Below are 25,183 nucleotides of genomic sequence, written 5' to 3'. Positions count from 1 at the left end.
CAATTTTCATAGTCATGAAAATAAAGAAAACTCTTTGAATGAGAAGGTGTGTCCAAACTTTTGGTCTGTACTGTATATATATATATATATATATATATATATATATATATATATATATATATATATTGCATTTAGCTTTTATTTACAAAAAAATCAATATTATTAAACTAAATATTATTTATTAAAAAGTACTATTGATTAGAAAGTATTGTTATATTATCTAAATATTATATTACTTAAAAAGTATATATATTATAAAGGTATATTTGACATAATTCATATTATAATGGATATTCATGACAGATCATTTGCCATGCCAAATGAAAAGACAGTTTATTCTTATTTAAGACCAAATAGCGGTGTTTATTTTCACTCAGAGTGAAAGGATAAAATATGTGTTAAAATCATAGGCTGTGAGGCAATATTTTGATCCTGAATCACGCCGCTGGTGAGGTGTTGAGGTATATGCATGTGAATCAGATGTGAAGCGGCCGGAGTACAGTACACAAGGCGCTGAGTATTACCATGGCAGCTGAATCCCACCCGAGTCCTGCAGGTGTGTGACTCACCCCCACTAGCTCAACAAAGGGAGAGAGGCCGCCGCATAGAGACGCAATCTCTTTGTGCATCTCTGTCACATGCTGCATTGCCAACTTACATTTGGGCTCTATGATCAAACCCCAACACCTTCACACAACATGCCGTGCCAGTGTATACTTTTTACATACATATAGTTTGAGATTACATGTTTTTCTACTGTGACGATGAAGATTGTTCTGTTATGGCTGATGACTCTCTTATTGTAGCTGTTAATAGAAACTTCACAGGAGGAAGCTGGACTTCAACACTATACTGATGCATGCAGCAGAAATGAGTCAGGAAGAGGTGAGAGTTGGGTCGAACCCATGTGTGAAGTCATCCTGAATTTGACTATGAGCCGAGGTAACAGAGCCAGTCTTGTTTATTGGTGCAATGGGAAGGTGGCAGCTCAGCAGGTAAAAGATGGATGCAACCATGAGTGACAAAGTTATTATCCTGAATGAAAACTACATATAGTATAAAACATTTTCGTTTGTTGAAAACTTAAAAGCTAACTGAAACTAAAGCAAAAACTTTGACTCCAAAACTTAACTTTATTCAAATAAAAATAGGCACAAATTAAAGCCATGATGTAACAGAAGTATCCTTCTTTTGTACTGAAGTGAAGCAGAGTTGAAAATGAAAAATGTAGGGCAGGAACTTGGTTCTATCCATCAGTCATTGATTGAATGCAGAGGTGGGTAGTAACGAGTTACATTTACTTCGTTACATTTACTTGAGTACATTTTTGGGTAACTAATACTTTTTTGAGTATATTTAAAGATGGATACTTTTACTCTTACTTGAGTAAATTTTTTGGAAAAAATCTGTACTTTTACTTCGTTACTGTGGGCGACGCTCCTCTCGTTACTTTATCTTAATGCAATAAATGTTATAACTGCTTCAGTTTATTCCAAACGCACCGTCTACTTTTCTCTGGACAATGAGCGATGCTAGTGCATCTCCGACATAGTGATAATACTCATTGTCTTCTCTAGTGCAGCTCAACAAGGTCTCATCCCATTCATTGATCTTTCTGATATCACAAATCCCAAAGATGTGTTGTATTCCAAACAAGTCGTTCATTGTAGTTTTTGAAAAGTGATTTCTGTTAAATAAAATATCTCCTTTTGAAGTGGACTTTGAGCTTTGTAACTGCAGATCTTTTTTATGATCAAACAGCAACAATACAGACTAACTAAAGTTGAAAAAGTGAGCATAATAGCACCCCTTTCATTTTGGCAGTCCTCAACTAGTAAAACTAATATAAATATATAATATATACTAAAATAAAACAAAATATTTAAATTAAAATACATCAGAACTTAAAAAAAAAATCAGATGAAGTGAAAATGAAAACTAAACAGAAAAAAAGCAGAACAAAACAAAATATAAATAAAACAGAACATTTATTTAGAAAATCCCTCAGGCAGATATTTAAAGTGTTATGCAAACTGTACATGAAATTCTTCCAGAATTCATTCCCTCACCACTGACATTAACAACAACAACAACAACAACAACAAAAAACTGATTCTGGAGTTATATCCTTTATTTCGCCTGAAACACACTGATGTGAATAAAACTACACGTGTACACGCCCAAAAAAAAAGCAAAAACTGCCGCTGGGCCGGTACCCTTTCAAAAGACATTAATAGGTACACTTTAGGAAATAATATGTACCTTTAAAATAATAATATTAACGATTTAGGGGTAAATAAGGTGCAAAGATCTACATTTTAGCTTTTGTACCTTAGACTACATCCCCAGTGACAGCTTTGTACTTTCTTTCTTTAGTGATCTAGTAAAAAGCATCGGTTCACTATCGTCTTACTGCTGTTCTGAGTTTAGCTGATCGAGCTCTTGGGTTCTCCTTCACCTCTTCCTCACTTGGCTTTATCACCTTCTTCAGACTGACCCAATATTTGCTCTCTCGTCCTTTCTCCTCTTCTTCATTCTCTTCTTCCTCCTCATGCTCCTCTCCCTCTAACTCAAGCCGGGCTTTGGCTCGCTGGCGAAGGCTGCGGCGCGGTGGAGCGGCCAGGTCCTCTCCACGGAGGAAACGCTTGGTCAGCCGGTCCTCCAAGGAGTGGAAAGTGAGAACACAGAGTCGCCCTTTGGGACGGAGCAGGGTCTGCGCCACACGCAGGCCGGCGTGCAACTCTTTGAGCTCATCATTCACGAATATCCGTAAGGCCTGGAAGGTTTTGGTGGCAACGTGTGAAGGGCGCTGCAGGCGGTCACGCCGGGCGTACAGCGCGCTCACTGGAAACGCTCCTACAATCAAAAAAAGGATTAGATTAGTTATTAAGTTAAGAGGCTTTTGCAGGCTTCCTGCACCAGACTTTTGTTTTAGTTTAGTCAGAATTCATTCACATGTATTTTTGAAATTGGTTTCTATTTAATAGTTTAAAGCTGTTTAAGAGCACTGATTTCCAACATTTTGTGCTATGGATTCCATCAAAAATGTTCAAGTACCCCTTCATCAACACTTAACTTTTTCTACTGAATACTACTACTGAAGAAATACCACTAATATTTGTAATATTATTCATTCTTCTTTTTTAAAAAGAAACTGTTAACAGTTTAAAACTGATTTTAAAACTGATGGTGAAACTGATTCACCAAGTAGAGTCCATACATTAAATGTCATCCATATAAATTTTATACAAATTTACAAAATACACACATTTCATTCCTTAAAAAGACACTAAAAAATTATTCATGAAGATATTTATTAATCAGTTATTTTCAGTTTATAAAAAAATATATAATATAAATATTTATATAGTAAATTTAACAAAAACTTACAACAACAAATTATTTTCAGGTGAACTTAGTTACTACTTAGTTACTAACTAACTACATTAGTAAGTACTGTATGATGGATTGAGGTGCAATGGGTGCTTTTCGCGAAAACTATCAAGAAGCAAATTCCTCATCAAGAAGGAAAAGGTGCTGTGTACTAAGGTGCTGTGTACTAAGAGCATATAAACAAAGAGACAAACCCACAGAAAGATGAACACTGCTAGGGACAGACACGGGCTTATTCCAGATCAGTATGTGTGATGACACAGTGCTTCAGAAAATAAACAGGCTGTTCTACAAGGCTCCCAAAGCTCATGGAGAGATGGGTTTATGCTGTATATTGTGCTGAGATGATTTGGCTCAGTCTGAGCATGGGGTGGTGATGTTGTTCCCTGAACTGAAAACATGCAAAAGTTTTCTTATTAGAAGGCAGGGAACACAAAAGTATGACCAGACACTATAAATCATAAAGGAAGCTTATGATAATGCTTTCCTGGTTATTTCTGATGTCCATCAGAATACACATTGTTTCTGAATAGTATAAAAATCCAGATTTTTAATATTATACTTAAAAAGAAAATACATTTTATGTTTCTAAATAAAAGTCTGAAAGAGTACTGAATAAATGATACTGCTGAAATACATGTATATTCTTCTGTACAATATTTATTTATTTTTTATCTATAAAAGTGGTCCAAATCAATTTTTTTAAGAAATGGGAACACTGCAGACATGAACTACTTTTTTTAAACATTTTTTACACTTAGGTTAGACATTATACTACTATTAGATATGTTTGTTACATTTTACACTATTACATAACAAATATATACTGTATATAAAATAGGTAACCTAAACGAAAAACAGCATAGTCACATCTACTGAACTCGCTGTGATTCAAACTTTAAATGTTAGCACATCAGTTTTTTTCAGCCTCACCCTTCAAAGCTTTTGATAAACCTAATTCAAAAAAATAATATTAATTAAGCAACAAAGCCAGTCAAAAGCTTTTTTTTGTTTTCATATATTTCCTTAATAGTTCACACAAAAAAAAAGTAAATTCTTTCATAATTTATTCACCCTCATGTCATTCCAAATCTATCATTCTTTTTCAGTGAAGCATTAAAAATTATCAGAATTTTTTTTTTGGCCACTATGAAAAAATAAAATAAAAAAGGTCCAAAAACAAAATTTAAGTGTATGGACAAAAAACATGAGATATTTTTCCAAAATATTTGTTTACTCACTCACTCTTCATAACATTCTGGAGTATATGCAAATTGCTATTATAAAAACTTAAGCAGCAACTTTTCCAATTTCCAATATTTATGTTATTCTCAAAACTTTTGGCCACGATTGTATATATATTATACACACACACACACACACACACACACACACACACACACACACACACACACACACACACACACACAGACACACAGTTATACAGGTTTGGAACAACAAAGTAAACATTGACAAAATCAATTATAATATTATATTATAAGTATATAAATAAGTATATTTCCATTTTTTCTTTACCTTGCATTTCAGGGCTTCTATATGTAAATTTTATGGAGGAAAAAAAAGTGAATGATTTATAAAACTAGGGCTTCACGATTATGAAAAAAATCATAATTGTCGATTATTCACTTGAAACTGTAATTGCGATTATTAACTACGATTATCACAATTTACATTGAATGATGTTAATACCATTGCAATGTTAATACCATTGCAACTGCATGCCATATTTTTTATATGAAAATAAACAAGCTGGAAAAACTAACTGAAAAACTTTTAGTGCTTTTCTATAGTATTAAGCCTCAAATATCAACTATACATCGGGTTGGTTTCTTCTTTAAATTATAAAAAAGTAAAAAAAATGAATGTTATTATAATGTTATACTAAAATTCTAATTAAAACAATCGTAAAACCCTTAAGATAACATATAAAAAGGCATCTTAAGAACGCAGAATAACATAAGTGGACTTTGAATGATTAATTGCAGCTTTTGAATGACGACGTAATTGTGGCATCTATAATTGTAATCGCAATTAGAAATTTAATTAATTGTGTAGCCCTATATAAAACTAGTTCAAGAAACATGTTAAAGCCATAGCTTCACATGGATGAATGAGTGGAGGAGATGGAGAGATAGACAGCTAAAGAAAAAGAGAGGTGTTGCATCTTCTGGGCTTGGAGGAGCGAGACACTGGCCAATCAATAAGACCACATGCCTCTGCCCCGCCTCTTATTTTAAAATCAAGATGTAAAGGAGCGCGTGAGGAACAGGAAAATATGAAACGGAAAGAATGAAAAGGAATAAAAAATGAGCAGAGAATAAATAGATGGATACATAGACAGACCGGCCTGGAAGGTGTTGGGGCGGGGGGTCTTTAAAAAGGATAAGTTTGTGATTTGGACTGCTTAAAAAAAGCAAATAAATATATAATGCACAATCAAATAAAATCAAGTTCAGATTTAGCAGGCTGTAAACAAATCACACAAATAATGTGTATCACAGCAATCTAATTTAAAAGGAATCCTGATTTAGGAAAGCATCAAACAATCAAATCTCTATTGCAACTAACACAAGGTGAATAAATGCAGCAATCAGTCTGGTCCTGTTAACGCAATGGGTGCTCTCCTCACATTTCAGGCAGCAATCGCTATTGATTCTCCATAATTGGCCATGAATCCTGATGGGTGTGACAATGAGAACAGCCTCTGCCTAATTACCTCTACATTTAAAATGAGCTGACTTTATTTAAAACAATGTTTACACAGAAGCCTAATGAGCTGTACAATGTAAATGGGCAAAGATCCGTCAACTTTCAAACAAACAAACAAACAAACAAAGCCACACTTTCTCTACTAGACGTCATTTAAAAGATAACTTGAAACATTCAAACATGAAATAATTGAATCCAATTTTAGCCATTGAATAATTCCCTAATAGATCATATTTATATTATACATCTATAGAAACACTGGCTATTAGAAAGTCAAGTCAAATGTAGTGAAAATGACACTTTGTTAAAAGGAAATGTAATTGGTTGGCAGTCTTGTGTGAGAGTGCATGGATTAGAGGGTGACACCCAGCTGCTCATGGTTCTGATAATTGGCGGTATGTCTTTATATGGATAAAAACTGATTACTGCATGACATCCTTCTGTAATGAAGGGAGAGATCTCTCTTGAATGAGGCTCTGCACAAGCACATTTCAGCTTGAATAGAGGGCTCATTCTTTGTCTGACCGTGAATTGAATTACGGATTTTCCTTTTGTGATTCCTCTCTATTAATCATGCGCTCGTGTTGCATTAAGGAATGAACAAGGGGCAGAACTACCATTTTGAAATTCAAGGTTGTTATTCCAAACATCATTTGACTGATTGATCAAAGAATAAAAACAAAGGCAAATTCTTAAAAGACGGCATTTACTGTAGAGCACTGTTCTGATGAACTGAGCTGAGAAATGACTGGATTTGTCCGGTTGTAAGCACCAAACAATGCTACATATATATGTATAAAGCTGAATAAATATGCATTCTATTGATGTATTGTTTGTTAGGATAGGACAATATTTGGCTGAGATACAACTATTTGAAAACCTGGAATCTAAGGATGCAAAAAAAATATTGAGAAAATTGCATTTAAAATTGTCCAAATGAAGTCAATGTATATTACTAATCAAAAATGATGTTTTGATATATTTACAGTAGGAAATTGACTAAATATCTTCATGGAACAAAATCTTTACTTAATATCCTAATGATTTTTGGCATTAAAAAAAATTGATTATTTTGACCCATACGATGTACTGTTGGCTATTGCTACATGCTTCTTATGACTGGTTTGTGCTCCAGGGTCACATATAAAGTATTTTCTTAAAGTATAATAAATGAATTCATATTCAAATTTATAATTGTTTTCAATTGAAGATATTTTTAACACATTGACTTGTTGTTTTAATATTTATATAAAAAATGTATTTACCAGTTGTATAATTAATGTAATTTTTGTTTAAATTCTAATTCAAATTAATTTTAACATTAATATGTATTATTACACATTTTGAGATGTTTATGTGTAGCACATTCACACTCAAGTCTTGAACGCTCCACCCTGAGCTCCGTAACTCTCATTTTAGACAAGAGAGATTCAGAACATTTCTATGATATGTAGGCATAATCCTGTTAAAATGCATAGCTCCATAAGTCATCGAAAGTTGAAAAGATCAAAACATGCCTCACTTTTGACTCGTCCATCTCTTTGTGTTTGAGGAAGGAAAAAAGAAAGAATGCAGGTCAGGTGAGCTGGCCAAGACACACTTAACATTTAAATGTTAGATTGTACACCTAAGCACTTTATCAATTTTGTCTAAACTATGTTTGAAAATGGCGTGAGACGGAGTTGTGACTCATGTTTATCATGGCACAAGGAAATGGCTAAAGGGTGAATATGTTTGGTGAAAAGACTCAATCCTGCATAAGCTATGATAACATGCTGATGACTCATTTCCAGCAAATGTGTCTCACGGACACTTACATATTTCTCCTTGTTCACCTCTGGGAAAGAAAAGAGCAATAAGTGAAAGAGAGAGAGACAGAATTGAAATTAAAGCCTTCCATCTTCTTGTTTACCCTGAAGAGTTAACTAAAATTTGCACAACATTTCCCAATCTATGCTGATCACATCAGGTTTCCAGTAAGAACGGAGATGAAGGGTCCTATATTATTCTGTAGTGTCAATTTACGCAGCTTTCTTTGAAAGCTCAGGAAGGGCCTACAAGTGCCTTGTTCCTGGGCGAGGCTGGCAATAGCCGTTATGCACAAGACTTTCAAAGAGTAATGCTTCATTATTACCTAGTAAATCTAAGCAACGGGCTGCATAGGGACACAGAACCTCATGAATGTTATTTGAGGCTGAAAGGGCAGCATTGCTATTGGCTGCTAGGGACTGTGGTGATTGTGATGACCAGATTTGAATTTTTGAGTGATCTAAAATATATATATATATATATATATATATTACCAGAGCCACTGAATAACACTGAAATAAAGAAAGAAAAAAAGACCACACAAAGTAAAATTTACTTACGTTTTTGCACACACAGTTTATGCAATTAACCAAACAAATAAGTACATTTAAGGTGGCCAGTTTGAGCTTGATGAGTAATTTATACTTTATTTTAAGTTTACTCTGCAGTACTCAAGTACATTTCACTCAGTCATGGTTTGTAAACTTTACTCAAACAATGAAATACTGAAAAAAATATGCTATTAAAGCATGTGGTTCACTTACAAACATGCAAGTCATTCGGTAGACAGCTTGCTACTCTTTTTAAGATAATATGTCTACTCAGTATAGTTATTACCTAAATGAACTTAGATCTCAATACTAGGTACGCAAGAGAACTCAACATCACAAAACAACAACTGACTTAAAGAATCCTTGTAAACAAACAATTTCAAGTATGATATACTTCGTTAAGGAACAAACTTTAATTTCTAAATGCTTAAATTGAGAACAAATATAGAATTTACTCTTTTTTTAAATTCTTGCCTGAACTAAATTATCTAATGTAGAAATTGCATTTGTTTTTCTGTAGTTATTAACCACAAAATCATTTGAATCAGTGAATGCCAGAATAAAAAATAAAACAAAAAGGCAATGCTACATTTTTTATTTATCTGACAAAATCTGATGATAAAATATTGCAGTATTTCATGAAAAAACACAAGTCAAGTGGATTTATCATGAATTGTACTTGAATGGAAAAACAATCCAACATTTTTTACCAAAGATTTCACATGGACATCGTAACAAATTCGATTCGATTTTGAATCCCTGATATTCTGTGTTCTCAGACTTTTGAATCCCACTGTATACAGCAGAATTAAGTTATTTATTTTCCATTACCAATTTGTAGCAAACAGTGCCGCCAGTTATATTACTTGTTTACAGCTCTGTATACTTGCCAGTCTCTCGCGACACGTTGAGACGCATCGTGATTTTGTTTGAATTGAATTTTCATCTCAATGTCTCAATGCCAGAAATATGTTGCTGCATGGAGCTCTGGAATTGAACGAGACACTAAATCCCAAGTTATTCAAAAACAACAATTGACTGCTGTTAATAAAAAGATTCTGCTAAACACTAATTGAATAGCTAGACGCTTACTACATAAGGAACGTCATCTCTGTTCAATGCAAAGGAGGTAGCAGGTTCAATAGCTATTACAAGGATCATTCAGCCAAAATTATTTTGTGTTCCAATAAAAGAAAGAAAGTCCTACAGGTTTCCAACAACATGAGTGTGATTAAATGAAAGTTAATAAAATTAGACTGTATGTTAAATATCCAGTAAACAAATTACTCAACACAGGGAAAAAAAGTCCCTCATTGTTTTACCAAAGAACTGGCCTAAAATAAAGTTTAGAGTAGGAAAGTAAACTCCAGCTAACAAAAGTAAAGACTTTAAGGACTGCCTTAATTCCAAAACTGTGATGTGGGCCTCAGCAAACTCGGAAGGAGAAAGCGAAAGATCAATTTTCATCAGTGCTCCAACAAGTCTGCTCTTCAACCAGTAATCAATAGTGGGCTGATTAGTGTCTCTTACAGTGATATTAAAGCATGACCACCAGCTTAAACAACTGTTTAACCATGCGGTCAAATCCTGTGAGCTGCACCAAATGAATCTGAATGTTTTACGGCAAACCTAGATTGACGGCTTCAAGGTGTATCAGAGCGGCCAAGCGGCTTTAAGCCACTTTTGTGCTGATGCTCATTATGATTCAAAGTGGTCTGATACGTAGAAAGCTGATCTGAGCATTGGGATCGAGGGACACTTTCCTTAGGGAATCTGGATAATCTTCTGTCACGCCAGCTGGGTTCATACTGATGAGAATATTAGACTGCCGTGACCTCGTCTCCTCTAAAATATGTTTCACTAAATAGTGCAGATTCCCCGTTTTAAGGTTTTGACAGTCATCTGCCTCCAAAAGCAAGGGCAGAGAGGCATTATGGAGCTTTAGTTGCTCATGTAAGGAAACAAAGAGCACATAAGAGGGAGAACTCCCATGATGCCCATTGTTATGGTGTCTAAACCCCTCCCATTCCCCCATCATCAGCACTGATAAATACACACATATACAAATACACACATATCATCCCTCCTCCTGCTCCATCAATCGCTTCCCTTGGCAACGGTAATGCCGGCAGCCCACCACCGACCCCGAGGGACCCTCAGGAGTCAGAAGCTTCCAGATTGATTGGAATAAACATTGTTGTTGACTTGCTCTACTCTTCAAAGAAGATCAAACAACTGCCCTTAGTCACACCTGTTCTCCCGGTGTGACGCACGTGCTTGCCTTGTGCTACCGTCATCGTCTGAAGCGACTATCTATCTCGTCGCCAACTATGGGCTATGGAAACAGCGCTGGCAAAAATAAAGCAGCCGGTAAATATAATATCAAAAAGCATCGAGCTGCCGCAATGTGGTGCGTGTGACGTGTGCGTTTGGAGAAGTGTGTTGGTGGGGGTGCGGTGAAGGGCACGAAAAGGGAGGGAGCGAGTGTGAGAAACAAATCAAAGGATACAAGGAGAGGGGCGGAGGGGTCTGGGGTAGGACAGGATGGGAGTGTGAGTCCAAATACGAATTAAGGAAAGGGGCTAAAAAGCGCACGGAACCCCATCTGCAGCTTTTTCGCTAACGCTTCCTCTCTCGCTTTGTTTTTTATTAATAAGAGCCCTGTCAGTTGCTAGGGATGTGTTGCTGATGGACATTCAGACAGTGAGAAACGAGTGGGGGGGGGGGTATGGGATGGCAGAGATTTCGGATTAGTAAACGCCATCTTTTCTCCTCTTCTCCTTTTCCAGGACAAATAGGTCCCATAGGGAGAGTTTGCATTAATATCGCTTTCTCTCTCTCCTCACCTCCCTCGAGAGTAGGGCATTAATGAGGGGGGGTACCTGCTACGATGCTGGCCAGTTGCAGGGTCCGGCCGATGGGGTAGATGCTGCGTGCCTGTGCAATGGCCGCCGCAATTTTCCTGGTGTGCCGCTCCTCCCCGTACACAGCCAGCACGGACGCAAGCGCCTGTTGATCCAAGGCGTTGACCACGTCAGCCGCGCAGGGCATGTCGGGGTACCTACGCACACAGAGGAGCCCAATTAAGCAGCTTGACGTCACAAGTTCCTGCCTGACAGAAGCCAAGCCTGACAGCTCTAAGGCACCAATGAAAACCCCTCCCACCCTTCCCACTCTGGGAGATGTGGGCTCGAGATCTATAAAAAGAGAGAGCGAGCGTGTGTACATGAGAGAGAACAGGAGGGAGAAATGGTTAGTGACAAATATAAAAATATCAAATCATGAACTGAATTATGCATTTGCTTTTTCTTTCTTTAGGAAAATGTGTGCGTACACTCCAGGAAGAACAAAGATATACCAGGATAAATGAGACAAAGTTACACACCTACATAGAGAGGAAAAATATATTAGCTTACTATTACAAATAAAACTTAACATTTAATGTAGTGCGTTTCAGTCGGCAGCTGTTCAATACACTTGCACATGTGATTCATATACTCCCAGTGATTCATATATTCCCTAAACATCTTGACTCACATGTACGAATCTCTATATTTACACATTTGCAGTTATTTAGGTCTGATACCTTAGATTGTGACTGGCACATTTCTTTGCCTCTGTACTGATGGACAGCGAGGGAAGCAAAGATTAATTGAGTGCTCAAGTACTGACTGATACTGGAACATGCATGCGCAGAAGCAGCTTCAGTCATCTGTCATCTAGAGTCAACTTGATGAACCTTTTATCATAACCTTTCTTTTGGAATCAGCGTTGTTCTGGATCTCACATTATCCTTGAACTTTTCTTCTCTTATTTAGTTTGTCATTGACAGTATGTGGGCATGGAATGAGTAACTCAAACAGAAAGACATGCTGATTAATGCAAATTGTGCTCTGTTCTTCTCGAAGGCCAGCTTGAGTCGGCCGATTGCATCATGCCGTCGGAAACTTGAATTCTCACATTGGTTTTTGTGATGGAACGAGGATAAGGCGTATTCAGATACCGTGGGCAGGACCTGGATCGACCTGCACTATATATCGCCCTTTTTCTTTTTTTTCTTTGGGTCTCTCTCTCCCTCCTTCTCTTTTTTCAACCATTTCATCTCGCCCCCAGAAAAAAGTTCCGAGTAAGTTATGGTGGGTGGGATTTCCACCTCATTATCACAGTGAAAACTTTGACAAAACTTCCTAATAAGAGAGGAAGGCCTCTCGCTCTTCTTCAAATCAGAGAGAAGCAGTGGTTTACATGAGAGACGTGGGAGACTTCGAGATGTTGGCGATGATAAAACACCACTCTAGGTGTTTCCCAGCCTTGGCACAGGAGTACCCTGTACTACACATTCTTCCTACTCAAACACACCTGATTCAACTCCTCTGCTCGTTAGAGACTCAATGACCTGAAATACATGCATCAGAAAAAAACACCCTGAAAAAATGTGTATTGTTGGCAGTTCTCCAGACCCAGGGTTAGGAAACAGCTCTAGGTGACTACTTTCATTATAAGTGAAAGGGTGTGAAGGCTTTATAAAGACAGCAATCATATCAAACTTTTGACATGTGCTTCAAGTAGCCTAAATAGTGAAGAAACACATGTAAGTACCGTACCACAGATAACAACAATATTATTTGTTATATACAAAAAAATGGTTATTTAATACAGGGGTTTTCAAACCTGTCCCGGAGTCCCCGCAACACTACACATTTTCTGTCTCACTTGTCTGTCACACCCAGTTCAGAAAATTAATTGACATAATTCTTAGAGCTAATATTGATCTATTAATATTATATTTTGTCATATGAGCAAATGTCATAAGTAAAATGTGATTCATTCTTTTCAATTTTGAGAATGGAAAAATACTTAAACATCTGCTGCTTTAATAGAACCGTCACTCAACATTTAACCTGAAAATGTAACCAGAATATAATTGAATATAATATAATTGTTTTTAGCTTTTTTTTTTTACACACACACACACACACACACACACACATATATATATATATAAAGATGTTGCACTTTCGTTGAATGGAAAAGTTTTCCTTTTTTGGCAAACTATTCCTTTAAAATGTAACTATTTAGTACAGTTTTACTCCTGCTGCTTAATCAAATACTGTTGAAAGACAAGATATTGAGAATTAAAAATATTAATGTAGCATACAAATTGTGAAATGGTTCCTGGACTTTGTGACACCCTGCCAATTTCTACGCTTTTCTTTCCATTCACTTCCATTTCAGTGCATGTGAATGATGGAGATAGGAAATGCAAGCTTGATGAAGAGGATTTGTTTTTGGTTGCATTTCAAAGTTCAAAATTTCAGATTGAAAACCACAGTTTAAAAGGTATAGTTCACCCAAAAATTCTCACCTTTGTTCACTTTCGTAACACAAATTAAGATATTTTTGATGAAATCTGAGAGCTTTCTGACCCTGCATAGACAGCAAAACAACTACTAGATTGACATTCAAGGCCCAGAAAGGTCACAAGGACATCTTTAAAATAGAAACCAAAAGAGAAAACAAAAAAGAAAACTAAAGAGAAAAAGATCTATGAATAAAGACATTATTTTCATAGCTTCATAAAATTAGGTTGAACCACTGATGTCACATAGACTATTTTATAGGGATGTCCAGATCCGATCACGGGATCGAACATCGGGCCCGATCACATGGTTTCAGACTCGATCGGAAACAGACGTTACCTCCCGATCAGGACTCGGATATATATATAATAAAGGTGTGAATAAATATAGATTTAAACTCAAAGAGACAGGATAGTCTGCACATGATCTTGTGTTTTATTCGGACCCAGAATAAGGCAAGATGAACATCACGGAGTGACTCCTGCAGTGTGAGTTTCATTCATACTCGACACCAGAGGTCACAATCGCGCAGAAAGTCATATCAAGAAATTCCTAATATGGACAAAAGCATCCAGCTATCGCTGTATGAAAACAGCTATTTTCACAGAAAAACAGAAACTTTTGGAAACACAAATACAATGTAAGTCATCTCCAGCAGGTGATAAATAAAGTATATGAACAATGCAGTGCTGATTGACATAGCATTTATTACAGTTTAGAAACTATTCTACCTTATTATGTGATAAACAGTCTTTGTAGTATATAAACAAATCATTATTTGTTATCTTCCAGCAGTTATAGATTTCTAATCCAATTAAAAGCTAGAAATTAGAGAAAAAATTAAGTTGCCTATACTACCAGTCAGAAGTTTTTGAACAGTAAGCTTGTTAATGTTGTTTAAACAAGTCTTTTCTGTTCACCAAGCCTGCATTTATTTGATCCAAAGTACAGCAAAACAGTAAAAAAAAAAATTTAATAGCTGTTTTCTATTTGAATATATTTCAAAATGTAATTTATTGAACATCCTGGAACTGTTTTTTCGCTCTTCTTTATTCTTTGTTTTAATGTATTATAGAAGTATCGGATCGGGACTCGGTATTGGTAGATACTCAAAATCAAATGACTCAGACTCGAGGGCAAAAAAACCTGATCGGGACATCCCTACTATTTTATCAATATCCTTACAGAATTGTGGCCCTTGGCCCACAAAACCAGGCTTAAGTAGCACTTTATATTTGTAGCAATAGCCAAAAATACATTGTATGGGTCAAAATGATAAATTTTTCTATTATGCCAAAAATAATTTGAATATTAAGTAAAGGTTATGTTCCATGAAGATATTTTGTAAAATCATAAATTGTATATCAAAACTTTATTTTTGATTAGTAAAATAGGCATTGTTAAGGATTTCATTTGGACAAATATTTTTTTTTTTTAGCATGCTCAGATTCTAGATTTTCAAATAATTGTATCTTGACCAAATATTTTCCTATCCTACATCAATGTAAAGCGTATTTATTCAACTTTCAGGTATATGTATAAATCTACATTTTAAAAAATTTACCCTTATGACTGGTTTTGTGGTCCAGGGTCACAAATGAGTTAGGGTCAGAGAGCTCTCAGTTTTCATCAAAAATATCTTAAATTGTGAGCAGGTTTGGAACGACATTAGGCGAGTAATAAATGACAGAATTTTCATGTTTGGGTGAACTGTCCCTTTAAGAAATACTGTGACATGAGCTTTGGGGCGGGGGTGGGGGGTGTTCTTTCTTACTAACTAAATTAGTTCTGTTCATTCATCCACTGTCTTAACACTAACATTCCATGTGTCCCTCAAAGCTCTGTCTGCGAATCAGTGGGCTCTGCAGTGCTTAGTCATCTTTTTATTGTATTAAGCTGTAATTAGGTTATGTCTTACACCTGTTCAGAATTAGTTTTTGAATAGCTATAATAGAGAAACATGGAGACTCTGTAGATGTAATCAATAAATGAGTGAGCCAGGAATAATAACTGTGGCCATCAGTGTATATCAAGAGTGAATCAGGCATTACTAATAGCACAAATGATTCTTGGAACATTCATGACAATAAGTGCTTCTACTAAACAGAAGTGAGCTGAGGTCATGGTCGAACCTGTCTCCATCCATCCTCATGTCCAGCGGCCCATCCTTGCTGAGGGAGAAGCCTCTTTCTGCTGAATCCATCTGCATGGAGGAGCATCCAGCATCCAGAAGGGCAGCATCCACACCTCCTGGACCCAAACCCAGTGCTGGGAGCAGGTTATTCAGCTCACTGAACCTCCCTAGTACTGGCTTCACCTGGCCCCTTAACAAGAGAGAGAATAGAAAATAAGACAATAATAAATGTTCTGTAACACTGTCTTTGCTGAACGGAAGTATTAACTTTTCAAAAAATTAAACAAAATCAAAAAATGAAAAATAGTTACACAAGATTCGTTTTCCATGACCATTTTCCACCCTCTTTCTCAGACACTAAATAAACAGATCAACATTTTCTTTTGTACCTTACAGTAACAGTGCTTATGGGTTGCATTTGCTGCCAGGTCTAACATAAATGGTTGTGCTGCATCCTTCAGTAAGATTGTTTGCAAAGCCTGTATTCACTCTGACAAAGAAACGTGCCTCACAATCTATTAAGATCAGAATAACATAGGGCTTGATCGTAGACCTTGTTAAAAATAAACATCAGCCACTTATTTCTAACGCTGGAAGCCAGAAACAACAAAACCTTTGGTGAACATTCTCTATATCGGACTCTTATCATTAGTTATAAAATAGAAAAACAGCTTCTGGTGTTTAGAATATCAGTATCCATCACACTTCTGCTTTATAACTTCACATTGGGCCAGGCTATTAAAATACCAACTCAGTGGTGCACCGCAAATGCATGAGTGACTGTACTGGGGATAAAACAGTACAGTACTGCTGATTGATAGATATATGGTGCTGTGTCGTTGTAGTTGACAATAAATTAAAACTTTTTTCCATCTTTCATTTAATTTTCTTGCTAAAATGATTACAAATTTATAAAAATAAAGCTACATTGAAATATAAAAAAAAACAATAAAAATGATAAATAAATAAAACTGTTGGGAGTATGCTTCCTATAATTATTTGTATATAATTTATTGTTCTTCACCTAGATTAATAATACACACAGCTATATATTTTAACATTTTATTAAGGGGCAACTTTCATAATATGAACCCGATCAGCAGTCTTATATTATTCTATCATTTTTATTATGTGTAAACTTTATGGTTATTAGGGTATAATTATATAGTTTTATGGGTTTATAATATATATAATAAATATTTGTGTTACATAAAGTTATGCAGGACTGCAAAGTAAAGTTGACACTCAGACCTTCTTTGTACATGGTAAGTTTAAGTTTCGCTCTTGTATAGTCCGTTTCCACACAGAAAGGAGCTGAACAAACGGTGGCAGGTGTTCTGCCTCTGTAGGGCTGGTTACCTAGGCACTAAGTTCTTCACTGCTGTCTAAAGACTACTGCAGCTCATAAGCGTTGCAGAGAAAGAAAGAGAGATAGACCAAATTATATGCATCCCACAGGGAAGGTAACAAAATATCATTTATTTATCACCTTGGAGACCAAAAGATGAGAGTTGTGAGAGAGTGCTGCCGCAGCTTAAACTTAATTGAAAAACAGACACACAAACCGACAAACTCACAGATACTTACACAAACGCATGCGTGCGAAGGCTACGCGATTATTCTGTGATCACAGACACACATTTGCAGGGAAGTATGAATGTTAGAATATATGCGGAGGTGTTGGTTTGACGTGAGTATTGACGATGGCTCTTTAATCCACAGTCATTCATATGTAATCGTGGGTGTTTTTTTTTTTTACACTATTGCTTTAATTCACCGTTTTTGCTTTATCTGAAGAGATTTCACAGTTATGAATAACACAGGCACACTTACATCGTCTCGGACCACACACACACATTAAAGCTACATGAATACGGTTTAAAAAAAGATCACGATGAAGCTGAAACAAGACATAAGCATTCAGGCATCATCTCAGTCCCTCCAGACTCTCTATATCTCCTCCTGAGTTCTTCCCCAGCACTGAAGAGCCATTCATTTTTCATGTGACCTTTAGGCAGCCTGTGAGCTGAGAACAGCCCAGGTAGGCAACTATAAATCAGACAGCAGAGAAGCAAATGAGGCGGAGAACACTAGGGGTCCCATGCAGAGGTAGGTGGTTAATTTGGCTGCGTTGGCTTTGCAGTCATGTTAAACACGCAGATTCCCTTCTCCGACTCGTACTAAACTCCTTCCAGATGAACAAAAAGTGCAGAGGATGGGGGTGAGAAATCACCTCCTCCACCTCGAAGGTCATCAAAGGCCCTCTTTTGCACCCACTCATGTGGCTGGCCCAAGGCTTTACCCATTGGAGCCTGGGTAGCCAGCGTCCAAACACCCACGGCCAGCTGAAAGATCAAGAGTGAGGGAGCTGCTCGGCTCTCGCCGCCGCTGCAAGGGCTTCCCTCAGTTCTCTGCGCCGCAGAAGGGGCTTTCTATCTCGCTCTCTCGCTTCTTCCCTCCTCCTCATTCTTTCAGTACCTTCATTAATTTGCTGGAAAATCTATAGTGAGGCATTCTCTTGCCCGCCCACACAAACACATAGACTCCGCAAGAGCGGTAAGCCCCCGTCCCTCCCTCCTGGGCCATGGATCGGTGAGTTTGGAGGGAGAAAGGGAGAGGCTGTGACAGGCAGAACGCTGCTTCTGCTGTTGCTTCCTGTGTCAATACACAGTCAATTTAGGACCTTAAAGGTGCCAGACTTCACAGCTTTAGTTTATTTTCAACATTAAGCGGTTTTCCTAATATCTAAATGAAGTATCCAGCTTATTTTGCAATACAAACCTAAGCTATTTTCTCTGAGTGTGCAAGACTTCCGATTCCTTAAATTCTTATAAGAAAAACAAAGTGCAGTAAATGGTGGAACTGTTTGTGCTACAAACCAGTGTGTTTATGATTACTATAATAAATTGAAATAATATGAAAAGTTTGTGATAAAGCTGCATGACAGTGTTTTTGTACATAGAAAATAACTGCAAGCAGATGACAGCGAGTTACAAAAAACCCACTCGTACGTTTAAAATAAAGTGGAAATTGGTACCAAAACACATTTACAACAACATAGCTACTAAATATACATATTTATAAACATAGCAAACTAAACCATTCTGAGTGACCACTCAAGCTAATTAGGCTTAGGCACAATATTGCGAACTTGGAATATACAAAAAAGCTACTCAGATATTCAATTCAAAAACAAAATGTATTGTCTGTATACTTAAACCAGCAGCGAGTGACTCTGCAAGCAGGATTATCATTACTTTCCATTGTTGTTTCTTGAGAGGCATATTATGCATGTTCGGTTTAGGTTGGATGAAAGATTCGTATTCTTTAAGATATATCACAATATTTCGCAAACTATTATACTTTATTTGTTGCAGACATGCATACTGTACTTTATTAGACTGTTTGTATTTATACAAGATTTATTATTTAAAAGTGGAAAAAAATGGAACTAAATCCATGGATAAGATGGAGAAGGGAGAGTCGGTGAACAATGTTTCGTTTTTATTGTTCTTTTCACATGCAGAGTGAAAATGCAACAGCATGGCTTGACACTGACTGATCAATAACAGAGCAAAAACACTGATTAAATCCTGTGAGTCCCTCAGCCACTTCCCTAGCCCTTTCGTCTTCAAATGCCAAGCTTTTCCCTAAGCTACACAACTACATGCAACAGCCAAAAAATAAATAAAAAATCAGCAGTGTATCACACACAAAAAAAGAATAACAACAACAACAGCAACAATAATAATGGATTATTCATTAAATATTCATCCATGACATTTCATATTTTGGCTTTCAGCACTATACGTGTCTGTCTGTAGAATTTTTTTTTTGCAAAATTACAAATTTGAGCCGGAGACCTCTGATTGAGTTGACGGAATGACCCAATATACAAAAGATGTAATTACTATATTACTATACCGTTCAAATAATATGAGATTTAAACATGTCATAACACAATATGACAGAACAAGATAATGCCATGCAACCAACTGTATATTTATTTTAACAAATGTTCAAAATGTTAAATATTCACAATAGTCAATGAAACTGATACTCGAGGACAGATTGTTTGCACTGGCCATTGTTAATGACACATCAGCAGGCAAGATGTCAAATGTTATAGTATAGATGAATGACAGATAAATGATCTGATGTGTGGAAGCCTTTCACATTCACACACACACACATACATCACTTATCCAAATGTCAATGGCACGTGTGAACAATAACCTGTCAACCATCAACCCAGATCACCAGCATTTCAGCCAGCATGTCAACTTTATGCTTGACAGCATGGCCACTTTCACCAAAGACCAAAAAGGTCTTTGCTAAGATTCAAAGGTGACCTTTTAGTTTCAGAGTTTTCTCAGATTTCTGAGAAACAACATATGAAAAGACAGGGGAATTTGAAAATGTATTTGTAGACCGCAAATTATTATTATATTATTTTCAACAGTTAATCAAACATACGCAATACGCAAGTTACCTCAGTAACAACAGGCCAAAGTTTCATACTTAGGCCTTGCTTCCATATAAAAAGCTGATGGTGTAATTGAGAGAAACTTTGCCGAACTGAAGGAGACATAACTCTGTGGATGATATGACAATATGACAATAATCCCTAGCAACCTAGCCTGAGTGGGAGGTGCTATCTCTGAGTGTCATTAGGTGTGGAAGAGTGTACCGCTTCGTGGTGGCTGATTTGTCAAGTGCTGCACGAAAAAGAAGGTTCAAACCAAATGCGTGCACAAACCAGAGATAGTGAAGATCAAAGAATCATTTTCAACATACAGTTATAAAAAGATGGCCTAGTTAAAACCATGTGCAACTACAGTATTGTGAACTCCTTTACTGAGATAAAGTCATTATAATGCACAACCTCTCAGTTTTGTCTTTAAAATCTTGGATGAGCCATGTTTTGAGGCCATGCATTATAAACAATATACACATCAGTCAAGCTTAAAATGATTGTGGCAAGTCGTAACAAACCATTACATAACTGAACTACATTACTCTCTGGAATAACCGTTTATTGATTGTTTAAATGGAAAGTTCACACAAAAATGTCTTTAAAAAATTCTGTCTTTAACAAATTCTGTCATTAAAGGGTCACTTTAATTACTCACCCTCATGATGTTCCAAACCCACAAGCGTGTCTCATGAAACTGCGGCGGAGACTGACACGGAAGAGAGGAAAATGTTGAATAAAGTTATTTTTGTTTTCTTTGCATACAAAAAGTATTCTCGTAGCTTCGTATCATTATGGTTGAACCACTGATGTCACATGGACTATTCATCGATGTCCTTACTACCTTTCTGGGCCCTGAACTTTTCAGTTGTGTTGCTGTCTATGGGAGGGTCAGAAATAGGGCTGGACCAGAATATTCGAATATTAGTTTGGTGGGTTGGCATTTGGTTTTCAATTTTGAGATTTGAATAATCTTTTTTTTAACACCTGGCAGTTCTAAGGACTGTCAGGTACAGTTACAGCTGTATTTGCAAGTGAGCCTGGTACGGCACGGCATGATTACAAACCGTTGTCGGCCCAGAATTCTCCGTGCTGTTAGAGTGCGTGCATGACGTCGCCACTCTGTTGCCTGGCTACCAGTTTCCATAGCTGGCTAAGCGAAAGTATGCAATTGGATCAAACAGCCAAGTAAACAGCTACACTACCTTTAATATAAAAAAAACAAATGACTGAGACAGTTTGGTCTGTGGAGGTAGCATTTGCACTTATTGATATTTAACCCATCGTCGCCTTCTGTTTATTTAATTTTTTCATGCAAGAGCTATCTTTTTTTTATTTCTTAAATAATAGAGCCCGCTTTTTCCAGGTCTTCTAGGTCGTTGGTCTAGCTCACACAAATATATTTTCCTATAGTTTCATTGTTTTACAGATATAAAGTTGTTTCTTCAACTTGAGTCCATTTTATGTTTCAGGGGGTTGACATATTACAACTAACAGATTTTAAATAAAGAGAGAGACTACTTTTTTTTATTATTTGTAAAATAAAGATCATATTCAGCTATCTTGGAAACTTTTCACTATGCTGTCAATTTGTTTTTGGTACCTTTCAATTGCCTTATGTACAGATTTATTGTTTTATCTTTATCCTAGACACATGCAAAGTTATATGTGATTTAGGATACATGATAGCTATAAAACTTATAAGACTTAGCAAGTACTTAATTTAGACAATGCATAAATTCAGATCCAATGTGGTGGAAATTACAAAGTGGTGAATATTTCTTGACATTTCTTTAACTGAGTGTGTGAAAAAAAAAAAATTTCGCAAGGTCAGAATAGCCAAAGTAGTTGAAAAAACACCCATAAGCCAATGAATCTTTAAGTAAGCTGAAACCTGGTAAACAGAGAACAGTTTAACTTCATCCATTTACATTGCTGGAGTGAAATAACTTCTTCAAAATCCTAAATAATTAAATAATGGTCATTTTCTCCCCTTTTCCAATAATGCTGACCCCAATTATTGCCGTTTATGGCCATATTTAAAAAGGTAATTTTTTAAACATTACGTGTGTTACAGTACAATTGCCACCATTTTTACAAAAGCTTGCTCTGAGCTAAAGCTGGTTCAGCACATTCATTACCCCTGCCTACATACAGTAATCCTCGCTCTTTCTCTCCGTCTTTCTGTTATTCAGCACTCTTACTCGTCTCTTTTGCCTCCTAAAGCACTGTGGGGGTTTCCTAAGCTTATCTGTGGCTCTGCAACCCACATAATGATTTGAGAATATGCAAAGCACTTATATAACAATTTTAAATTATTAACGTCTTTATGTGGTTTAAACAGAGCATCAGAGATAGAAATGCCTTATGTAAGATCTTATATTATTAAAAAAAAATAGACATGCTAGATGGGTGTGTAGATATGTGTAAGCGAGTGAGCATGCTCCAAGTGTGGCTTCATAATTGCCAAGAAACCGATCTATTTATAGTTTAGCAACCCACAATACTGACATCATCTAAACTTAAAAGGATAAGGCAAAAAATATAAGTTAACTGGCACACTCTGTTTCATAACAATAGAGGTGGCCTCAGTTCCTTTAACTTCAGACTTAAAAATTATTTCATGAAAAATGATCTGACGAAACCGCCTAATTATATACTAGTGCCAGGGACACTCAGACTCTCAAGGCTCTGTTATTTAAGTAGGACAGGTAAACTGTCTGTTTCTGTGCAAACATGAGAGTCGACATGAAAGGGACTATAAAATTAAGCACAAGCTACTGATAAACACTTGCCCAGCATTTCATCCTAGAACTAGCTGTAAATGACGGGTAATGATGCTGAACAGCCTGAAATTCCCCTTGACGTAGTACTACGTAAGCCAGCTACAAAGCCAGTGAGATGTGCAATACCAGTTTATTTTCTATGCAATACGAAGCACAAAAATCTTTGTAATTTCTGTTGTAAAAACAGGTAAATGTTTTTTATTAAATCAAAAATATTTTACCACTTAATATTCAACCTAATAAAACTACCATCATTGTATAAAAAATTAAATACAAGCATACAAAAATCTTTAAAAATAAAAAACTGAAAAATAACTGCAACTGAAAAATGCTAAATTATTTATTAGCGTTTACCTTTTACGTAAGACTGGTATTTCAATCATAAAGGACAAATTCCTAGAAAAGGTCACATTATCCTTCTATTTTTACTTGTGTTTTTTTTCTGACTGTCTGTGAATTTTGTATTCTCTGGATGGATGAAGAAAAATGGATCGATGCAGAAACTTGCTCACAACTTAACTAAATAAGCAAACAGCAGCAATTTCATGAAGAAGCTTGACCTGTGACCTTATATGTATGAGTTCACAATATCATGTTCCGATTAATTTCTTTTCTTGAGCTTATGGCACAAGAGAGCACTGACAGATTACTGACGTAGAATGTGGATGTGACAGAATTTGTGGCGAGGACGTGCTTAGACTCTGGATCGATTACTGGTCATTAAAAATAGCACATTTGGCTAAAACCAGAAGCTGAGACCATCTTTAGGAGATTAAAGTCTAACCAGTAATACACATTTAAAGCTAAGTCTATACCAGTACAGGAAGAGGAAAAAGAGTCCACTGTGACCTGACATACCAAAACAAATCAAGCCTGAAATATTCCCCAGCACCGAGCTGCCTGACTCCTGTATCCACGTCATTGAGGTCCAAGATAAGATGTTGATCGACTGCATTCAGCAGGGGAGCAGAGATGAAAATGTGCAGGGGAAAAATGCAGACAGTCCCACAGACAGTCAAGGTCCAAAGCCTATCAAGTACGGTATGTGTGTTTGGTTTGGTGAGCGGTGAATCAAGGCCACCTGAAGAAAGAGACATTTGAAGAGACAAGCAATCTGCGATGAAAAACAATATGATTGTGTCTCCATTACGGATTACTCCATTCTTTTATTAAAAAATCTCTCTGTCTTTTATTTTTAGTATGTGGTGAACTGGGGAACTGTTTCTTCAATGGGTATTCAGTCAAACAGTGAAAGATTTTATTAGCAAACTTGGCAAACATTATAAATCAAATAGCTTGTTTAAGAACTAATGCATGCTGTAAATTATTGCCAGAAACAGTTAACATTTTTAAATGGCTTTGTTAATCTTTTTTATTATTATTTCTTCCATCAGTGACCAAAGGAAAAGTGACTTAAATGTGTTCAAGTTCTTAAAAACAAATATCAAGTATATCACATGTTCATGACACTGTTATGTGTTTCACTTACGTGAGCTGAAACACGGTGTTAGGACGACAGAAGGTGTGCATTCTGACAGAAGTAAAGCATATCTTGACGTTATTAATTTATTTACTTAGTAAGTGTTAAAGTGACAAGGAGGTACTTGAGGCAACAGAAGGTACTGAAATCATCAATGACGTGGTTCCCTTCAAGCATGACTGTAATTCTGTGTCTGATTAAGAGAACAGATGCCAATTTCTTAACACTTTTCCATTTCTATCCTCTCGCAAAAACTTAGAAAAGCAGACATGCAACAAGAATTGCAAAAAGAGTGAAAGGATGAGAGAAGCGTAAAAAGAATGAGGACTGGAGGGGCCCTTAAGACAACAAAGTCTGTGCTCTACTGTCAGCTGTACAAGTCTATTAGAAGGTGATGGACTAAGAAGGAGAAGAGTGGAGAAAATGAGAGATGTGATGAAAGGAGAGAAGAGGACAAAAGAGGAGA

At 36.4% G+C, this 25,183-nt stretch overlaps 1 protein-coding gene across 4 annotated transcripts in view; it reads right to left on the bottom strand.

The window, feature by feature from the left end:
* Window positions 1–2,113: 2,113 nt before the first annotated feature.
* mettl15 (methyltransferase 15, mitochondrial 12S rRNA N4-cytidine) overlaps window positions 2,114–25,183 on the bottom strand; it is a 69,735-nt gene continuing 46,665 nt past the window's right edge. For 3 of the 4 annotated variants that reach the window (XM_059530302.1, XM_059530294.1, XM_059530287.1), the window contains 4 exons: window positions 24,096–24,266; window positions 15,976–16,167; window positions 11,366–11,544; window positions 2,114–2,856 (listed from right to left, as the gene is read on the bottom strand). In XM_059530302.1, coding sequence (XP_059386285.1) covers window positions 2,402–2,856; window positions 11,366–11,544; window positions 15,976–16,167; window positions 24,096–24,266 — 997 coding nt within the window. In that variant the 3' untranslated portion in view covers window positions 2,114–2,401. The remainder of the gene's footprint in view (window positions 2,857–11,365; window positions 11,545–15,975; window positions 16,168–24,095; window positions 24,267–25,183) is intronic. The other variant, XM_059530310.1, reaches the window with a different exon arrangement.

Source organism: Carassius carassius, chromosome 3, assembly GCF_963082965.1.
Source record: "Carassius carassius chromosome 3, fCarCar2.1, whole genome shotgun sequence".
NCBI lineage: Eukaryota > Metazoa > Chordata > Actinopteri > Cypriniformes > Cyprinidae > Carassius > Carassius carassius.
The sequence above is the reverse complement of the archived record's forward strand: the minus strand, read 5'-3'. Positions and strand labels throughout refer to the sequence as shown.